This window comes from Planococcus citri, chromosome 1, assembly GCF_950023065.1.
Source record: "Planococcus citri chromosome 1, ihPlaCitr1.1, whole genome shotgun sequence".
Taxonomy (NCBI): Eukaryota; Metazoa; Arthropoda; class Insecta; order Hemiptera; family Pseudococcidae; genus Planococcus; species Planococcus citri.
Window position 1 is genome coordinate 86810016 of NC_088677.1, and position 20582 is coordinate 86830597.

Here is a 20582-nt window from a genome sequence, read left to right on the forward strand (position 1 = left end):
CTACATTATGTACGCTCATCTTCTCTTAGCACTGAGAGTAGTATTTTTCCAGCAGGCATGGGACAGGAGCGGGGGGGGGGTTGCAAGGCCTCACACACACTTCAACAAAATTACATAATGGTACGGATAAAAATGTATGTATTTATTATTCTATTTAGTAGTATTTTTTAAATAATGGATCGATCGTAGAAAAATAAAAATCAATATTTTTTTTTTTTTTTTACAAAATAGCATCTTTTGTGTTGTTTGAAATCCATCCGAGGTAAGAAGAAACATCGGTGTAAACGCCTGGTTGATCTTTGTCAGCACATCCCATGCCCCAAGAAACGACACCGATCGTGACCCATCTTCCGTTAGCATGCTGCATTAAAAGTGGACCTCCGGAATCACCCTGTAAGAAGGATTTATGGCAATTAAAAAAAAAAAAAAAAAAAAATATGAAGATTGAAGAGAGAAAAACAGAAAGTAGGTAGGTATAAGAGATGGTTGAAAACTAACCTGGCAAGCGTCTTTTCCTCCTTCGTACGCGGCGGCGCATAAATTAGTCTTGAAAACAGGTTGATGATACTTGGATATGCAATTTTCCAGATCCCATACTGGTATTGGTACCTCCATTATAACGTTACTCACCGGACCACCGTAATACAATGTACCCCAACCTTGAAAAAAAACAACATTGTATTAGTTTACTGTAGTGGTATGAAATTGATCGTTATAGCATGTATTGATCGTGAATTCGTGATCATGAAATTATCGATCTTGAATTTGATGAGGTGGATGCATTTGGAATACTGAAGCATTTTCACTTTTCAGTCAAAAAGGGAAGTACCTATCTTTAAACTGACACAAAAAGATTAAAATGGACAAAAAGGGAATGGATAGAGGACAGGAGGACACCAAAATACACCAGCAGTTAAAATTTCAAGCATTAAAATTCATTTTTCGATTTTTTTTTTTTGGTAAATTTTTAAAAATTCAAATTTATGGCAAAAACGAGAAAAAAACAAAATTTCACCAAATTGACCTAGAAAGCTAAAATTTGAAATATACCCTATTTTCGACTTGCCAAATCAATTGGAACTGGTTTCAAACAATTTTGAGCAGTTCTGGAGCCTCCAGTAGATTTTCGAAACTTGAAAATTTCCACAAAATTTCTTCAAATGAAGTTGGAAATCGGAAATTCACGCTGCACTCCAACTTGAACATATTTTTAAGTTGGCTGCTGAAAGAATTAAGTAATTTTGGAGCCTCCAGCGACTATTTGAAAATTTTTGGAGACTCCAGTAGATTTTTGGATCATCAAATGGGAGTTATAAAACCAAAATTCACTCTGCGAACTAATGTCAATACACTATTAAGTCGACTGCAGGTAGATTTCAAGTCGGTTTGGAGTCTCCAGAGACTCATTTGAAATTACTGGAGCCTCCAGCAGATTTTTCAATGCTCGAAATTTCCATAAAACTTTAGCAAATCCAATTTTAAAACGCCATAAAATCAACTGAAAGTGGTTTCAAGTCATTGTGGAGCCTCCAGTAACTTGAAAATTCCTGGAGCCTCCAGTAGTTTTTCAAAACATCAAATGTTGTTATAAAACCGAAATTCCTTCTGCAAACTAATTTCAATACGCTATGAAGTCGACTGCAGGTAGATGCCAAGTCGTTTCGGAGCCTCCAGCGACTTTACAGAAATTACTGGAGCCTCCAGCAAATTTTTCAAAGCTCGAAGTTTCCATAAAATGTCAGCAAATCCAATTTCAATACGCTATCACATCCACTGTATGCGAGTTCAGGTCATTTTGAGCCTCCAACAACTTTTGAGAATTCCTGGAGCCTCCAGAAGATTTTTGAATCATCAAACGGAGTTATAAAACCCGAATTCATTTTGAAAAATAATTTCAATACGCTATGAAGTTGGCTGCAGGTAGATTTCAAGTCGTTTTGGAGCCTCCAGCGACTTTTCGGAAATTACTGGAGGCTCCAGCAGATTTTTCAATGCTCGAAATTTCCATAAAATTTCACCCAGTCCAATTTTAATAGGCTATCAAATTGACTGTATGCGGGTTCAAGTCATTTTGAAGCCTCCAGCAACTTTTTAAAACTCCTGGAGCCTCCAAGAGATTTTTGAAAACTGAAATTTCCACAAAATTTCATCGAATGAAGCTTCAAGTCCAATATTCATGCTGCATTCCAACTTGAACACGTTTCTAAGTTTGCTGCTGATGAGTTTAAAGTCAATTTGAAGCCTCCAGCAACTATTTGAAAATTTTTGGGGCCTCCAGTAGATTTTTGAAACTTGAAATTTCCACAAAATTTCATCAAGTAGAGTTAGAAAGCCAAAATTTACTCTACAAACCGATTTCAATACGCTATGAAGTCGACTGCAGGTGAATTTCAAGTCGTTTTGGGGCCTCCAGCGACTTTTCGGAAATTACTGGAGCCTCCAGCGGATTTTTTAATGCTTAAAAATTCCTTAAATTTTATCAAATCCAATTTTAATACGCTATCAAAACATTTGTATGAGGGGTTTCAAGTCATTTTGGACTCTCCGGCAACTTTTGAGAATTCCTGGAGCCTCCAGTAGATTTTTGAATCATTAAATTGAGCTATAAAACCGAAATTCACTCTGCCAACTAATTTCAATATGCAATGAAGTCGACTTCAGGTAGATTTCAAGTCGTTTTGCAGCCTCCAGCGCGACTTTACAGAAATTACTGGAGCCTCCAGCAAATTTTTCAAAGCTCGAAGTATCCATAAAATGTCACCAAATCCAATTTCAATACGCTATCACATCAACTGTATGCGAGTTCAAATCATTTTGAAGCCTCCAGCAATTTTTGAAAACTCATGGAGCCTCCAGGAGACTTATGAATCATCAAATGGAGTTATAAAACCCAAATTCATTTTGGAAAATGATTTCAGTACGCTATGAAGTTGACTGCAGGTACATTTCAAGTCGTTTTGGAGCCTCCAGCAACATTTCGGGAATTACTGGAGCCTCCAGCAGATGATTCAATGCTCGAGATTGCCATAAAATTTTACCAAGTCCCATTTCAATACGCTATCAAATCAACTGTATGCGGGTTCAAGTTATTTTTAAGCCTCCAGCAACTTTTGAAAATTCATGGAGCCTCCAGGAGATTTTTGAATCATCAAAATGGAGTTATAAAATCTGAAATGCACGCTGCACTTAGACTTGAACACGTTATTAAGTATACTGCTTGAGGGTTTAAGTAATTTCGGAGGCTCCAGCGACTTTTTGAAATTACTGGAGTCTCCGGTAGATTTTTGAAAATTGAAATTTCCACAAAATTTCATCGAATGAAGCTGGGAATTCAAAATTCATGCTGCACTCCAACTTAAACACGCTATTTAGTTGACCTCTAATAGTTTTGAGTAATTTTGGAGCCTCCAGCGACTTTTTGAAAATTCTTGGAGCCTCCAGTAGACTTTTGAAACTTGAAATTTCCACAAAAAATATTTTATCAAATCTTGAACACGTTTACTAAGTCTACTACTGGTGGGTTCAAGTCATTATGGAGTCTCCAGCAACTTCTTGAAAATTATTGGAACCTCCAGTAAATTTTTGAAACTTGAAATTTTCACAAAAATTGATTAAATGGAGTTATAAAACCGAAATTCTTGCAAACTAGGCGATCTTCAGAGTGGATTGGCGATGGCTTCAAGTTGCTCTGGAGTCTCCGACAAATTTTCTATATCTCCAGTTTCCAAAAAAAATCTTTAAGATAGAGTCAAAGTAAAATTCAGCTCCTAAAAACTCGGATACACTGTCTTAGTGACTCTTTTCATCAATTTGGCTCATATTCTCAAAATTGGTTCGGAGAGTCAATTCAAGACCAAAATAATTTTCTCCAGTCATTAAGTTTTTTTTTTTTTTTAGAAAAATTCATCGTTCGTGAACAATTAAAGGAAAGAAGCTGAAATTTGGTTTACACCTGGTTTTCGAAATCCTGAATTGATTGGTGATCGAACCGTTCTGAAGCATACCTACAGCGTATTTTGATATTTTTTCCCCCTGAAAATTATCACTGGAGAAAATTTCAAATTTGAACCCGAACAAAAAGATTTCGAAAAAAACGTTTCTGAATCGTTAGAAAAGGTCATAAAAATGGTAAACCTGAGTTTATAGGTGCTGAGAATTTCATTTCCCCCTACTTACAGCGTTTTTTCGAAAACTGGAGAATTCGAAAATCCGCTGGAGGCACCAGAACAGTTCGAACCCATCGAAAATAAGGCAAAATCTAAATCTCAGCTTACTAGGTCAATTTGCTGATATTTAAAGTTTTTTTTTTTCATTTTTGGCCCAAATTAAAATTTTAAAGCCAAAAATCGAAAAATCAATTTCAGTGTTTGAAATTTTGACTGAAGATGTATTTTGAGGTCATTCTACCAATTCCTTCTCTTCTGGTTCAAAATTTCATGTGCTGGTTGAGATACTTTCTCTGCGAGTAGTGATGGAAAAAGAGGAATTGAAAAAAAAAAATTCAAATTTCATCTCCAGTGCAAATTTTAGTAGCTCATAATTCATTTTTCGATTTTTGGTGAAGTTTTAATATTTCAAATTTGCTCTATTATAAGTTAAGTACCCTCGAAAAAAATCAAAATTTTACGAGATCAACGTTAAAGGCCGAAATTTGGATAATATTCTATTTTCAAATCGATTGGAAAAGCTTTTGAGCTGTTCTGGAGCCTCCAACGGATTTAATTTGTCTCCAGTTTTCAAAAAAAAAAGCCACAAAATAGATTCAAAATGAAGTTCAGCGGATATCAACTCAGATTCATTGTCTTTATAGAGACCATTTCGATTAATTTTGGCTTATATGTATAAGTCCAATTTTTCAGGAATGAAAATTTTCGAGAACAGATCTAATCCGATCAAAACTTTGATCTCAGATCTCATCAGATCAAATTGAATCCAAATTCCAAAGAATATCCAGATCTGATTGAATGTTTGATCAGATTGAATCGAATTGGGTTTCCCCAATTGAATCTGACCCGGTTTGAATAGACTTAATCCGATCAAAGCTTTGATCTTAGATCTTGTTAGATCAAATTGGATCCAGGGAATGTCTGAATTTGACCTCAAACTTGGAGAAACCCTTGGCAAAATCATTTCAGCAAAATTCATTCAATTTTGTTTGGGTTGGTGTTGTATTTGAAAGGTCTGAGTGAGGAATTGGAGACGACCTTGACTCAAAATCCATCTACGACAAAATTTTCAGAAGGAGATGAATTAAATATCGAAAACGATTAGAAAAAGCAAAATAAAGTCAGTCTTCTGAAGCCATTGAGAGGGGAAAAATAGAAAAAAAAATTTCATAGAAGTTTGAAATTCCAGACATTTTTGTTTTTTTGCACCTTAGAGAGAATTATAAGCCTAAGCCTATATCTTTGATTAAAAACATACCTGCAACCACCACAGTCTGATTAGTTTTTGCTTTTCTCGTAGGCAAACAAATAGGTCTAATGAAATCCGTATATTTAGTCGGTGTGCTCAGTTTTATCAAAGCGATATCGTTTTGCTTTGTAGCAGGATCGTACTCAGCATGCACTATCGCTTTGGAAGGTTTGATGTCAACCGAAACTGTGTCGTTCTGTTCGAAGAAATCGTACTCTCCCAGACGAATCAGCACATCTGATGGATCCCTCCTGTAAACGTTTGTTTAAAGGTTTAGTAAATCGAAAAAGTATAGATACCTAGATATAGGTAGGTACTCGTATTAATTAAGGTGGGTATCTCTGAATATCAAAAAAATATCAAATCTGAAGATCACTCGTCAGAATAGGTACCTGTGTAAGCAATGAGCAGCTGTCAGAACATAATTACGATTCAAAAGAACACCTCCGCAGAAACTCGAGTAACTGTCAGCAAACATCAATGAAACCAGCCATGGCCATTCTTTGCTATCCGAACGAGAATTTCCTTTTGCGGCGCTTTTGCTGTTGATTCCACATTCTGAAATATTAATGCCAAAAATTATCAAAGGTTCGACATGCTCGTATTATTGCAAATCGTATATACTTATGATTTATGAAACTCGATATTAACCTTTGGGTTGACTTTGAACAGGTTTCTTCTTATTTTTGGAGCTGGTCGCAGCAGCTCTTTTCTGAAACAAAATACCCGAAAAAAACATGATTAGAATATCATATAGGTAGGTAGCAGGTGCCCAGATATTTATTTAGAGTGGCTCTTCTTTTGAAATTTTGTTTCTTTACGTTGGTGCCCTCTAAAATTGTTGAATTTCGTAAGAAAATAATTTCCTTTTTTTTTTATTTCACCAAAGTTCAAAGAAATTGTGCTGAGATCACCCCCTCCCCCCAACTCTCCACACTTGAAAAATTCCTCTTTCCAAAAAAAGGACAAAAAATTAATTTATCCAAATGTTTCCCATTTCTGTTTGAGAATTTTTCTAATAATAGGTAGCCCTTTTTTCAAGAAAAAACGTCTCTCGATTCCACAAACAATGCTGTGCGCCCTTTGTATGAAACCCCACCCAAATTGGCACGAATATAGAAAGTGAAATAGGCGTAGAGTTGGTAAGAGATTTTTGAAAATTTTTCATTTCCAATAAAAATCGATTCAAGTACCTAAGTAATTTTTTCACCAAAAAATGTTCTTCGTTCCTCTAAACAATTTCGGTTCCTTTGAATCGAATCTATCTTCCAAGTAGGCAAAAATCAGAAACAAATGAAAAATTGAAGTCTGCAAACATCGGAGCTTTTTGGTAGGAGCACGCCGTGGCCTTATACTTACAAAATGGCGGCCATTTTGATTGACAGGTCAGCCGAAATCGCAGATTATGCGTTTCAACATAGGACTTGCGCGAAATTTTTCAAACTTTACAAAGGTAGATCGAAAGATCACGCAAAAATTCCAAGTGCTAAAGTGCGTTTTTCGATTTTTGGTGAATTTTTGAAAATCGAATTTAGGCCAAAAAAGAGGGAAAAAATCATAATTTTACCAAATTGAGCATGAAAGCTGAAATTTGGGATATACCCTATTTTCGACATGCCAAATCGATTGGAAACGGTTTCAACCCGTTTTGAGCAGTTCTGGAGCCTCCAGCAGATTTTTGGAACTCGAAATTCCCACAAAATTCTATCAAATTGGAGTTGTAAAGCTAGAATTTATTCTAAAAACTAATTTCAATACGCTACGAAATACTGCAGGTGCATTTCAAGTCGTTTTGGAGCCTCCAGCGACTTTTTGAAAATTCCTGAAGCCTCCAGCAGATTTTTGAAACTTTAAATTTTCACAAAATTTCATCAAATGGAGATGGAAAGCTGAAATTTACTCTACACTCCAATTTTAACACCCTCTGAAAACGACTTCAGCTGAGTACAAGTCATTTTAGAGCTTCCAGCGACTTTTTTGAAAATTACTGGAGCCTTCAGCAGATTTTTGAAACTTTAAATTTTCACAAAATTTCATCAAATGGAGATGGAAAGCTGAAATTTACTCTACACTCCAATTTCAACACCCTCTGAAGACGACTTCAGGTGAGTTCAAGTCATTTTAGAGCCTCCAGCGACTTTTCGAAAATTACTGGAGCCTCCAGTAAATTTTTGAAACTTGAAATTTCCCCAACATCAATTTATCAAATGGAGTTGACAAGCTGAAATTCACTTTGCAGACTACATGGTGGTTTCAAATGGTTTTGTAGCTTCCAGCAACATTTAGGAAATTTCAATTTTCCAAAAAAAACGTCATACAACCTTTCAAAAAGTCGCTGGAGGCTCCAAAACGACTTGAAATCCACCAGCAGTCAACTTCATAGCGTACTGAAATTAGTTTGCAGAATGAATTTCGACTCTCCATCTCAGTTTGATGAAATTTTGGAGAAATTTCAAGTTTCAAAAATCTTCTGGAGGCTCCAGTAATTTTCAAAAAAGTCGCTGGAGCTCTCCAAAAAAAAGATTCAAAAATATCGAAAAATAGCCATCAAAACTGAAAAAAATTGAAAAACTTGAGGAGAAAAAATAAAATTTGACAAAAAAAGACGCTTTTGAGCAATTTTGTAAAAAACAGCACTTTTGTTTGGCAAACATTAAAACAAAAAGAAAATGAATGCTTTTTGGAAATTTTGGCAAAAAATCAAAAACTTCTGATCAATTTTAGCCAAAATTATGATTATTTTATTATTTTATCAAAAAATTACACTCGCCAAAAATTGACTCTCCTTGATAATTTTGACAAAAAACGGGAATTCTTGGACAATTTTGACATGGACAATCTTGGCAAGAACAGGCCTGTTTGACAATTTTGGCAAAATTGACACTTTTTGACAATTTAGTCAAGAATTGACGCTTTTTGAAGTGAAAAAAAGGCCTGCTTAGAAAGTATTCTGCCCAGAGATGAAACATTTTCAAATAATTTGTACCTGCAAACTCAATTTTACATTTTTTTTGGATATTTTTCAATTTTGGAGGCATTATAGAAGGGAGCCCGCATCATTTTGAGGACCGTGAAAGGGGTTTTCTTGAAAATGTGCCAATTTATACGCTAGAAAGATTCTGCCCATTGAAAAATTGAAATTTTTTTTTTTACAGACGTCAATCTTCCCTTTTTTTAAATTTGTTTTTTTTTTTAGGGGGGAGGAGGGCTCTATTCGAGAAAACTAACATCATTGGGAGGGGGTCCAATTGACCCTTTTTGACAATTTTACCAAAAATTGACACTTTTTGATTATACTTCGACAATGACTGTTTTGCCAAAATTTACTTTTTTTTGACATTTTTTCTCCTCAAAAATTGAAAATTGACAGTTCCTGACTTGGGGCAAATCCCTCCTCCCTCCTCCCAAAAACAGAACGTTTGACAAAAAAAATAGCACTTTTGCTTGACAATTTTGAAACAAAGACTTTTCAAACAGATAAGGCAAAAATAAATGTTTTTGGGTGTTTAGAGAGAGTGGGGGGGGCGTCAAAAAACTATGGACTTACAACATTCGAGAATTAGATGGGCTCTAAAAAACAATAAGTGACAAAAAAAAAACAATAAATATTTCATTTCTGATCAGAATTTTTTCAAAAAAATTCTCTTTTTAAAACCCCTTCCAATGAATCCTCCAATTAATGTTGGCCCTCTTCTACAAAAAGTCCTATACTTGGGATAAAAAAAAATAAAAAATAATAAAAATTTCTCAAAATTTTCTGAAAACGTCCCATTTTTGGCGAAAACTCTTCCGAATAATTTCCCTTTCCCTTTTCAAGGAAAAAACCTCCCTCGATCCCACAAATAATGTGAGCTTTTCTATCTAGAGACTTCCAAAATTGAAAAAGAAAATCGAAAGAATATTGAATAAAATAAAAATGGTAATTTATACAAGTCTCTATCCAAGTAACCCTTTTCAAAAACCTCCTTACAGCTTTATTTAAAAAAATATTTTCAAAAATTGCCAATTTTAGGTGCAAAAACCTTGCAGATTTGACTTGAAGTTGAAATGACCTTTTTGATTTTTCTTATTTTTAAAATGGGGCACAAGTTCCACTTTTTCGTTAATTGGTGGGCGGGAGGATGAAAAGTAATGCTTTCAGATTTTCTTCAGAAAACCAATCAAATGAAAGAATTATAGAATATTAGAATATATAGGTACTAAATTTTTCAATTTTCATTAATTTTTGAGTGAGGGTTCAAGTTGCACTATATCATTATGGGAGGGAAAGAAAGAGGCCCAAAACAATCGAATACCTAGGTAGTGTTTTTCAGGTTAAAATAAACCAAATCAAAAAATTAGAGAATACAAGTAAAAATCGTAAATTTTTCACATTTTGAGAACTGGAGGGGGAAGGGGGGGGAGGAGAGAGGCTTCCTAACAAGGTTAAAAAAAAATAAAAATAGGTACAATTATGCAAGCTCATTATTCATTAAAATATATTTTTGAAGTAAATGTACCTGTCTGTTGAAAAGAATTTCAGGTTCATTGAATCGACGCAGCAGTCCAGCTTCTTGAGATAATTCTTTCTTAAAACATAGTTACGAATGTATTAATATAAAAGTTGAAAAAAAAAAACATCAATAGGTAAATACAATAATTTTTCCATCTAGAGAAAATGAGGGTGGGGGAAAGGGATGAAATTATACACAAAGATTTTTCTAAATTACTAAAATCGTTCATCTCCAATTTAATATAATTTTTGGAAACCCAGTTGCTAATTTGAAAATCCTCAAGTGATGATTTTTCAAACATACTGTGTTTCTTTCTGAATACAAAGGTATACCTAAGAATTGGATTCCAGAGATTTTAATGACCTATTGTCGAGCCAACGATGGCTCATTAGTACAATGTAAAATACTTTTTAGCAAAATATACCTACCTATACCAATCTACGTGAAAGATTAAGTATTTCTATAAAAATTCTAGGAACCAGTTTCAAGTTGAAGTTCGTAGAAGAGAAGAGGGAAGAAGATGGAATTTGCATTTATTCAAATTATTCGATTATTGACAGAAAAATATAAAATCATTTAAAGTTATTTTTTTTTTGAAAATGATCAATTTCAAAAAAAAAAAAAAAAAAAATACAAACATCACTTTTACACGTAAAAATCGCAAATTTTGAAATAAAAATGAAGCTGAACTAATTCTCATCGATTTTTACAAACGTATGTACGAGTAAGAAATTCCGATGCCTACTAACGTAGGAAATTCTCAGTCATAATTTATGTTTTTTTTTTTTTTTTTTTTTTTTTTTAGCAACCGCAAGTGTGATAAACTTGTTGGCAACTGCGATGAAGGTCCAGTTCAAGTTTTTTTTTTCTTATTTTTTTGTTTTGATACACCCGCTGTGCAGAATTTTTACAGATATCCTGACGTCATAGAATTCTATGAGGATGTTCGAACATCCTCAAAGATTTTTAATCTGATAAAAGCAATTTTCGACGATTCAACTGCTCTACAGTCAGCATATACATTGTTGGTATTAAATACTAATACAATAACAATGAAACACGTAGATAACCTTGTAAAAACACCATCACCATGACTATATTCATTACCAATGTACCTAAGCAAATAAAACCAAAAGTAAACTACATAAATTGCAACAATGAAGGAAACTCGATTTTAGAGTACGAGATTCGAATTGAAATAAAATAGTATCTAATTTGCCGAATTATTTGTTATTTTTTTGAAGCATTTTAGGAGTACTTTTAGCATAAAAAATTCGAGGAAGTTGATTAGATTGAGAATGATGAGATCGGTTTTGAAAATCCAATCCATCTTTGCTTGTTTCAAAACTACCAAATATATCAAAAAAATACTTACATCTGAACTTTAAAAAAAAAAAAAAAAAAAAACAATAAAACCTCATCTAAATATTTACCAACCTTGTTTAGAAATCAATTCAAATAAATCCTGCGAACTAGGTTCAAAGTACAAACACAAACACAAACCGATAAAACCGACGATAATAAAATTGAAACTTTTCATCCTTAAACAGAATAGAAACAATCAAATGCAATTGAACAACTTCACTCGATGTCGTGGTGTCTAAATTGGCAATAGGTAGGTATAAAACGTTCGAAAAATTGTAATTAAAACTCGAAGTCGAAGCACATGAGTAATTATCGACTGAAGTAGGATCTGGAGGACGGCAACATTGGCATTGTCTATCTACACAAATACATGCTGTAGTTGTCTGTGTCGTATACAGATACACACGTAGTAGGTATGAGCTTGAGTATTAGCTACCTATACAGTGATACTGGTTTTTCAATTCGAAGAAACCACCAAGGTATTAAGTCGTTAGAGGTGGAGGAGGGTGTCGTTTTTGTCATTTTGGCATACCTGGATGTATCGCGTATTTATACATTAAATTAGCTTTTTTCAAATGTAGGTAAGAGGCACATTACATACTTAATCTGCTGTTTATGATAAAGTATGTACATGTGCATTACACATGCTGCAGAGTGCAGGTTCATGACGTATTTTTTTATTGGCGCGTATTTCCCCCTTGATTAATTATAATATTATTACATACTTACTCGTTGTGTTTGCCAAATAATGAAAAAAAAAAATTAACCTCCAAAATTACCTACTTCGAATTATTGTTTTCTGAGATTTGAACACTGGTTTGGACATCATTAACGATTCCTAATCAGTAATCAAGGTTTCTTAAGTCTTAGTTTTTAGTTTTAGTTTTTTTTTTTTGCAAGGAGGGGGGGGATTGAAATTTTTTGGTTCGAAATTTGCTGGCAGGATTTCGTTTTCGTCAGCAATGCAACGTGAATTGCATTTAATAGGTGCATACTTATTTGGTAAAGAATTGGCAATCTTTACATTGTTGCTTTTTATTGCAGGAGGGTCATTCCACGTCAATTGGACGAAGAAGTGGTAGGTGGGTTCGGCGATTTTTTTGTAATTTTTCTTGTGGAAAGACCTTCCGAAGGGATGACCAATGGCGCAAATCGCAGCCCTCTAGCCCATTTTTAATGGCAGCCAGGGGGTGTCAAAGTTTTCAGTAAATCTAAAATATCATCCATTTCAGCAGTGGATTACTCGATAACCGCGATACCTACCAAAACGAAACTTTTCCCCATAGTTAGGGGTTTTGAAAGGCTTTTTGGTGATATCATAAAAATCAGTGTTACCACTTTTTTTCGTTAAAAAAATTAGCTCAAAAAGTTTCTAAACGTAGTTTTCATATCGTTCCGACTTTCAAAAGTTCTGAAAAAAAATATATTATGGACAACTGTTCATGCTGAACAACATATTAAAAATTGGGATGCTAATAACTTGTCGCAAAGTCGATTTAAAAAATTTTAAAGTTTGCGAAAAAAATGCGATTTTTTTATTTAAAACATGAAAAAAAGTTTTGATTGGTAAAGTTGACCCATTTGACCCCTAGTTTTACGTATCCGTTGAAAAAATTGAAAAACCCCTTCACAAGGTGAAATTAACTCATCACAAAAAAATCAAAATTCAAAAAAATTCGAAAAATAAACTGTTATCTTAGAATTGATAATGATCGGCGATGGGAGGTATAGTTAATACCTATTAATTTGATGGTTTCTCTCATAAATATCACCTTAGGGGGGAGATTTATTCGACTCCTGACTAGCTCAGATGGGAGTTCTCTTGAGTGACCAATAAGAATTCTAAGTCATCAAGTACACAAATGATCAACATTTAAATACCATTTATGTACAAAGGATTTATTCGATCAAGACATTCACTACATTTAAGTACGTTATTTATAACATATTGTGATATGTTATTTATTTATTAAATGTGTTCAATCTAGACAGATAGGATAATGCTTAAGGCATTTCTCCTGGCATATCATGGCAATTATACATGGAATTGACACCTTACTAACCGAGCAATTTACTAAAGTTATGTATGGGAAATAGGTTCATTAATGCGTAAGTGAGGAATCCATGCTCCATCCCTTACGGCGAATGACATCATCTATTAATTACGATATAGTTATAATTAATATAGTGGAGACACCACCATGTAAGTACCCACTTACCAAACACTGCTCACTGTCACACCACCTCTTTTCCTTAGCCTACCCCAATAATAGTGGCTGTCAGTGGCTGCTTTACGAAGAGACACACGTATCACACGCTTCATTCAAGATACCTAGGAATATCTTGATATGACCGCAAAGGTTATAATCGTCGGATTATCACCTCAGAGAATTAATTAATGACTACCAACGATTACGATTAAATCAAAATATTATCTTAAACACACGCGTAGTGGGTTATCCTGAAAATAATACTACTTAGGCCTAGGCCTGTATTCGTATACAAATTACTACTTGACCACATACTTCGACGAGGATCTTGCCACGGCCAATCGCAAAAACCAAGTGAAGATACCTTTCAATCGACAGAAGCTCGTCGTGCCTCCTTGACTATTGAAAGGTATCATTCACTCCCTATTTAATAATATTTTCCCACGTTACTGGAACCCTCTTTACTAAATAGCAATAAATCACATCGCGTAAAGGGTTACCCTAAGATCTATCACCTAGCAGGTGGAGGCAGATTGGACCATAACAAAACAAATTTTAATTTTTTTGCTGTCAGTGTGATTTTTGTCAACTTTTTCATGAAATACGTCAGAAAGAGGTCAAAATAAGACAACTGAAAAGATTTAAACTTTTTTTGATGTTTGGAATTGAAAATTGATTTTTTTCGAATTTTGATTATTTTGTGATGAGTACATTTTATCGAGTGAAGGGGTTTTTTCAACTTTTTCAACAGATACGTAAAAATAGGGGTTAAATGGGTCAACTTTACCAATCAAAACTTTTTTTCGTGTTTTAAATTAAAAAATCTCATTTTTTCGCAAACTTTCAATTTTTTTACATCGACTTTGCGGCAAGTTACCATCCCAATTTTTTAATATGTTGTTCAGCATGAACAGTTGTCCTTAATATATTTTTTTCAGAATTTTTGAGAGTCGGAACGATGTGAAAACTACGTTTCGAAACTTTTTGAGCTAATTTTTTGTATGAAAAAAAGTGGCAACACTGATTTCTATGATATCACCGCCTTTCAAAACCCCTAACTATGGGAAAATGTTCCATTTTGGTAGGTATCGCGGTTATCGAGTAATCCACTGTTGAAATGGATGATATTTTAGGTTCACTGAAAACTTTGACACCCCCTGGCTGCCATTAAAAATGGGCTAGAGGGCTACGATTTGCGCCATTGGCCATCCCTTCGGAAGGTCTTTCCACAGGAAAAATTACAAAAAAATCGCCGAACCCACCTACCACTTCTTGGTCCAATTGACGTGGAATGACTCAGGAGGCTTCAGATTGTCTCAACTCTACAAAGCAATACATTTTTACAAGTTGAAAAAAGGGGAGTAGAAGAAAAGTACAGGGTCTTATGGGGAAAAGAGTAGAATATTTTGCCTGATACAGCAACCCAAACTACACAAGTGTAAATTGGGTTGCTGACTTTTAAATACTCAAGGAGTAACGTTGCCTATTTCACATCAATTTTTTTGAAAAAGTAACTTGAGTAGGTAATTACTGAAGTTCAAAAAAGTCACAAAATGTGAACAGAACATTTCAATAGGTACAGAAATAAAATCACAAAGAAGTCAAGACATATTGTTTTTTTTTTTTAAAAGTTTAAAAAACACTTTTTGACAACTACTGGCAGAAAAATGGCACTTTTTCAAAATTTTTGTCAGAACAGGGAACTATTTTACAACATTTTGTTAATAAAGCTATAAAGCAGCACAAGAAACCCCTATTTTGACAATTTTGGAGAAAAAGTGAGACTTTTGGGCAATTTTTTGGAAAAAATGACGCTTTTTGATTTTTTTTTGCAAAAAAAGACAACTTTTAAAACTTTTAGCCTAAAAATGAAACTTTTTTCAACGATTTTTATCAAAAAAGTGAGTTTTTTTGGTAATTTTTGAAGGGATGATGAATTTTTAGGAATTTACGTTTTTGAAACTTGCGGAAATTTTCCAGAAAATTTCTGGAAATTTAATGATTTTTCAAAATATGAGGTGAGCCATATTTATTTTGAAAAAATGTCAGTTTGAAAATGTCATTTATCAACGACTTACAACTAATAAATTTCCAATTTTATTATTTTCAAATTTTTCAAATTTTCGTTTATTTTAAACCACTTATACCTTATTTTGCAGAAATTGAACGCTCTCTATAAATTTCCAGAAAATTTCCGTTGAAAATCTATTAGGTATCTCTAAATTTTTAACATTTTTTTGCTAAAAAAAAAACACAAGATTTTTCTTAAATTTACCTAGTAGGAAAACCAAATTCCAGCTGAATTTCTTCAAAAATTAAAAATCCAAACTGCAAGAGCCAAAGAAACACAAATTTCGAGAAAAAAATTAAAAATAGTGAAATATCAATTTAAAAATAATTTTGGTGTTGGTTTTTGGTATTTTTGTACAAATTTTGAAAATTTAATTGGTATTTTCTAAGTCAATTTTTTATTTTGTCAACTTATCGGTATTAGTAGGTTCAAATTAAAAGAAAAATGGATCGTTTTGTCGGAATTTCTTCTGGAACCTGTATCGCTCTGTAACCTTGATTTATTTCAATTTAGGTGATTTCCATCATAGGTATTTTTCTTGTAATTTCAAATAAGTATGTTTTTAGGAAAAATAAATGTTTTTGTGTTCGATTTCAAAATAAATTATGTACTATACTCACCTTGTGACATTAAAACAACAAATAGAAAAATGAATAAATAAATGTGTTAATTAGGAGTTGAATTGAATGATTTTTTCTTTGAGGGGGGGGGGGAGGGTGCACCGAATTTTGAATATTGAATTTTATATTTTGAATTTTTTGGAGAATTATTCAATTTCAAATTTGATTAGTTATTTTCCAGCGAAAAAAAATCAACATTTGATCAATTCGAGTCTCGATGGAAAAAGACAAAAATCTGATCAGATGCAGCTTACATGTCTGATTTTTGATTGTTCAAATTGAAGTCTGCAGCACAATAAACACGAGTCGGTAATTCTAGTGGCATTTATCGATCAATCGAGGCACAAAATGTTCAAAATTCATTTCGCCACAAACGAAAATTTTGAAAATCTGAGAAGGTAGGTACTCATTCTTCGACCTCTTGAAACTTTCAGAGGAATATTATTTGAAACGCGATCAAGTCACTTAAATGATCATAAACACCATTAAATTATTGTTTTAAAAATATCAAAATAGGTACCTAATTATTTTTCAACTGGTTGTATGAGTTGGCGCCAATATTCAAGGTATTCGTGCTGCTATCTTACGTTCTCTAAACATACTTACTTACTATTCAACAGTTCCATAATCTTCCAATGAAAGCGTTTGTTAATTTTACATTTTTTAATTTTTATTCATTATTGCATATATTAATAAATCGCAATCGATAATTCATTACCTATTATGCATGGAATTATTAAACGAAAATGTCAAAATTATTGAATTATCAGTAACCTACAGTGCAGTAATTTTGTTGAAATTATATACGAGGAGTGTATAGTTAAGAAACTTGAATTCTCTAAATGAAAAAAAAAAATCTTCATCTTCAACATCCCAATACCGATTGTGACATATATTTTTTTTAAACCCATACCTATCTATTTCCGCAAGATTTTCGTAAATTGCGTAGGGTATTACTCGTATTAGTTTTTATTCTTGGGAACTTCCCATTTCCTTTCAATTTCAGGTTTTCAAAAAGAAATTATTTATTTATTCGGTTGAAATTTGATTATAACACTTCTTAAGATAATTATTAACATAAATGTGGGTTTTCGGATTTTCCATTATGTAAACCAACAAAATTTTCCATATGTTTTACTGATTCTTTTTTTCGGTTCAAGTCTGAGTAACGTTCACTTCATTGTGCGAGAAATGAGAAATTTTATAACGCGTAATGAAATATAGGTAGTGTAGAATATCAGTTTTCAGTTAGTAATACTCGTATTAATAAGCTAGTCAAATTGAAAAAAAAAAGTGATTTCTCATTCACATCCAATTAGCTGATTCAGCATAAGCATAATAATGTGTCAATTCATCGTCTAACGACCGAAATTCACGTGCATGTTTTCTTTCTTTGGGAAAAATAATGTACAACGTTGATACCTCTAGTCCTTCTCGTAGTTTGTGAAAAGGTGAGTTTCTAAACTAGATACCTTAATATTCTTTTGAAAGTAGCAACAATACAGTCACATCATCTATATGCAAATGTAAGTGAATTACCGACCTACGTAATTAAACCGGTGAATTTTTTCCCAAAAATAGAAATAAACAATGATAGGTAAATGCTTTACGAAGTTGGAAATATTAGCTTATGGGTATTTCTCTCCATTAACTAGTGGCGCCATTTGGTAAATATTTAACATTACATAAGTCATAAGGTACCTATAACTTTAGCATAAGTACCAAAACCTTGAACATGTTTCAATTATAAAAAATTGATTGTGGATTACGGTATGAGAAATATGAACCAGACAGAATATCTTTCACTTTTGAATTTACGTTTCTAATTTCCGTATATTGTCGAGCTTGAGCCATTTTTTAGCCAGTAAATTGCCAGATGTTCTGCCACAATTTAAATTTCTACAAAAACCTGTCCAATCATCTTGAAGATTATAATATTCGAATTTAATGATGAAAATTTTATGTAAAATTTGACCTTTGAACCACAATTCTGAAAAATCTAAATTTTACCAAATTAATCTCAAAAGTTGGAATTTGATATGTTTCCTATTTATCAACTCCCAGAATTCATTGGAAACAGCTTCGAACCATTTTTGAGAAGTTCTGAAGCTTCCAAGTAGATTTTTTAAAGGTGAAATTTCCACTAAATTCCATTCAATAAAGTTAGAAACCGAAAATTCACTTCATTGCCTTATTTTAACATGCTGAGTCGATTGAAGGTGGTTTCAAGCAGTTTCGGAGCTTCCGCAACAACTTTCTGAGAATTTCAGTTCTCGAAAAAAGATCTTGAAATTCGAACTGAAGCAAAATTTTTAAAAGCAACAATAATTCGCCCAATTTAAAAAAATTTGATTTACGAATTGAATTACCTGTTCTGATTTGGGACACGCGAGACTTGGAAAGGGCCGATGACGAAGGAAATCTAAAATGCTCTCGAATTTTTAAAAATATCTTTACGCATTAAATTTTGAGACATTTTTTATGCTAAAATTATCAAATTTTTTCTATTTGAAAAACATTATCCAAAAGTCATGTTTTTTTGCCAGTAGGTAATTGACAAAAAGTAGATATGTAGGTATCAATAAATGACGGCAATCGATCCAGGGGATGAGGTCGACTTTAAGGGATTTTCTTTCAGATTTCAGATTTTTTCAACTTGTAAAAAGAGTAACTACCTAGGTAGAGGTACCTACACTTTTCCACGATCGGAGTCGACGAGTTGTAAACTTCCCTTTTTAGGTCGACATTTGAAATTTTAGTTTTGATTGACCATCAAGTGTGATGCTGTTTGCTGGAGCAGATTTATAAATCCGCATGTTTTCAATTTTAAATTCCTACCAAGAAGAACACGGACATCGAAGGCGTCTTTGGCTCTCGAAAGCGCATTAAATCGTGGTTTACGAGCTTACCAAACGCAGAAACACGACGCAACACTACGTGTGAATTATAAATTATAATATTCGAATAAAAAAAAATAAAAATTGCCAACAGAAATTTGTTCTCGTATAATAAGAATGACCACCCAAGCCAAGCAATTGGTTTCATAGCTTGGTTGATGGATGTCGCCGATGATGGTATTATGAAAATTTTATCTTGATCTGCGCCGACGACGCCGACACATTGGTAATTGCAAAAACGCTGCGTAGATGATCTGCTATATGTATGGTATCATTGAAAAAAAAAGTGCACCGTGCATGAGTCTTTCTTGTTTAATTGAAAGCAACTACCAACTTATTTCTTAAATCGCCGCGTGATACCTTTGATTAAAAATAACCAGTTGAACGTTGTTCTTTAATTAGCGTATATTCGCGATAACAATAAGGTAAATAAGCGTTGTATTGTAATTTTTACTATATACGAATAGCCCAGGTAATTAATCAAGTGGTTCTAATTCTCGTTGTTGCCGAAATTTGTTGCGAGACACTTTGTTATCTCCACCTATAAGTATAAATGATCTTGTGCTCGCATGCAGATGACTGATATGAAACATTTCACATGGGTAGGATGAATGGAGGCGTATCTATGCGAGCAAAGCTCGAGTTTATTTTAAGTTATGTATTGTAATGTATTATGGCATCAATCTACGTGCATACTCACCTACTATAACTACGTGTAAACACTTATTGTTTTTGGAACAGCGAAAATCAGAAACGAAATAGTGGTCAATTTTCTGATCTAAACAGGGATATGAAAATATAGGAATAATTGCACTCCCCATCCCCCCTCTACCGATTTTCTGAGACAACTTTTTTTCTTAAATGGGACATCTAGAGGAACATTTTACAGAAAACTTGCCAAAAAAAGTTGGTCCTACTTACAAAGTGGTATGGCCAGTTTGCTTAATAGGTCAGCCGAAATCACAGATTTTGCTTTCAAACATGGAACTCGCACGAAATTATTTGAACTGGGCACAGATAGATCGAAAGAGAATTCGAAAATTTATCACCAGCCAAAATTTCAAAAGCCAAAGTGTATTTTTCGATTCTTGATGAATTTTTAAAAATCAAATTTTGGGCCAAAAATGTGAAAAAATTGAAAATTTTACCAAATTGACATAGTAAACTGAAATTTGGGACATGACCTAATTTCAACCTGCCGAATCGATTGAAAACTGTTTCAAACCATCTTGAGCAGTTCTGGAGCCTCCAGTAGATTTTTGAAACTTGAAATTTTCACAAAATTTCATCGAATAAAGTCAGAAATCCTAAATTCACGCTGCACTCCACTTTGGGCACGCTATTGAGTCGACTTCTAGTCTTGGTTTAAGTAATTTTGGAGACTCCAGCGATCTCCAGTAGATTTTTGAAAATTGAAATTTCCACAAAATTTCTTCAAAATGTTGTTAAAAAGCTGTAAATTAATCAGGAAATTTCAAGTTCGAAAAATCTACTGGAGGCTCCAGTGATTT

General features: G+C 33.4%; 1 protein-coding gene across 1 annotated transcript; it reads right to left on the reverse strand.

Moving 5' to 3' along the window:
• Nucleotides 1-121: 121 nt before the first annotated feature.
• Nucleotides 122-11702, reverse strand: LOC135839619 (trypsin-1-like). The gene is made up of 7 exons (XM_065355726.1): nt 11346-11702; nt 9915-9979; nt 6067-6127; nt 5808-5973; nt 5425-5666; nt 499-659; nt 122-391 (listed from the first exon to the last, which is right to left on the reverse strand). The coding sequence occupies exons 1-7, from the start codon at nt 11446-11448 to the stop codon at nt 221-223; spliced, it is 969 nt and encodes a 322-aa protein (XP_065211798.1). The 5' UTR covers nt 11449-11702; the 3' UTR covers nt 122-220.
• Between the last annotated feature and the right edge of the window lie 8880 nt (nt 11703-20582).

Coding starts and splice junctions, on each gene's coding strand:
- LOC135839619 (XM_065355726.1), bottom strand. CDS start 11,448: ATGAAAAGTTTCAATTTTATTATCGTCGGTTTTATCGGTTTGTGTTTG. Junction 9,980..11,345: donor TGAATTGATTTCTAAACAAG/GTTGGTAAATAT, acceptor GTTTTAAGAAAG/AATTATCTCAAGAAGCTGGA. Junction 6,128..9,914: donor AAATTCTTTTCAACAGACAG/GTACATTTACTT, acceptor ATTTTGTTTCAG/AAAAGAGCTGCTGCGACCAG.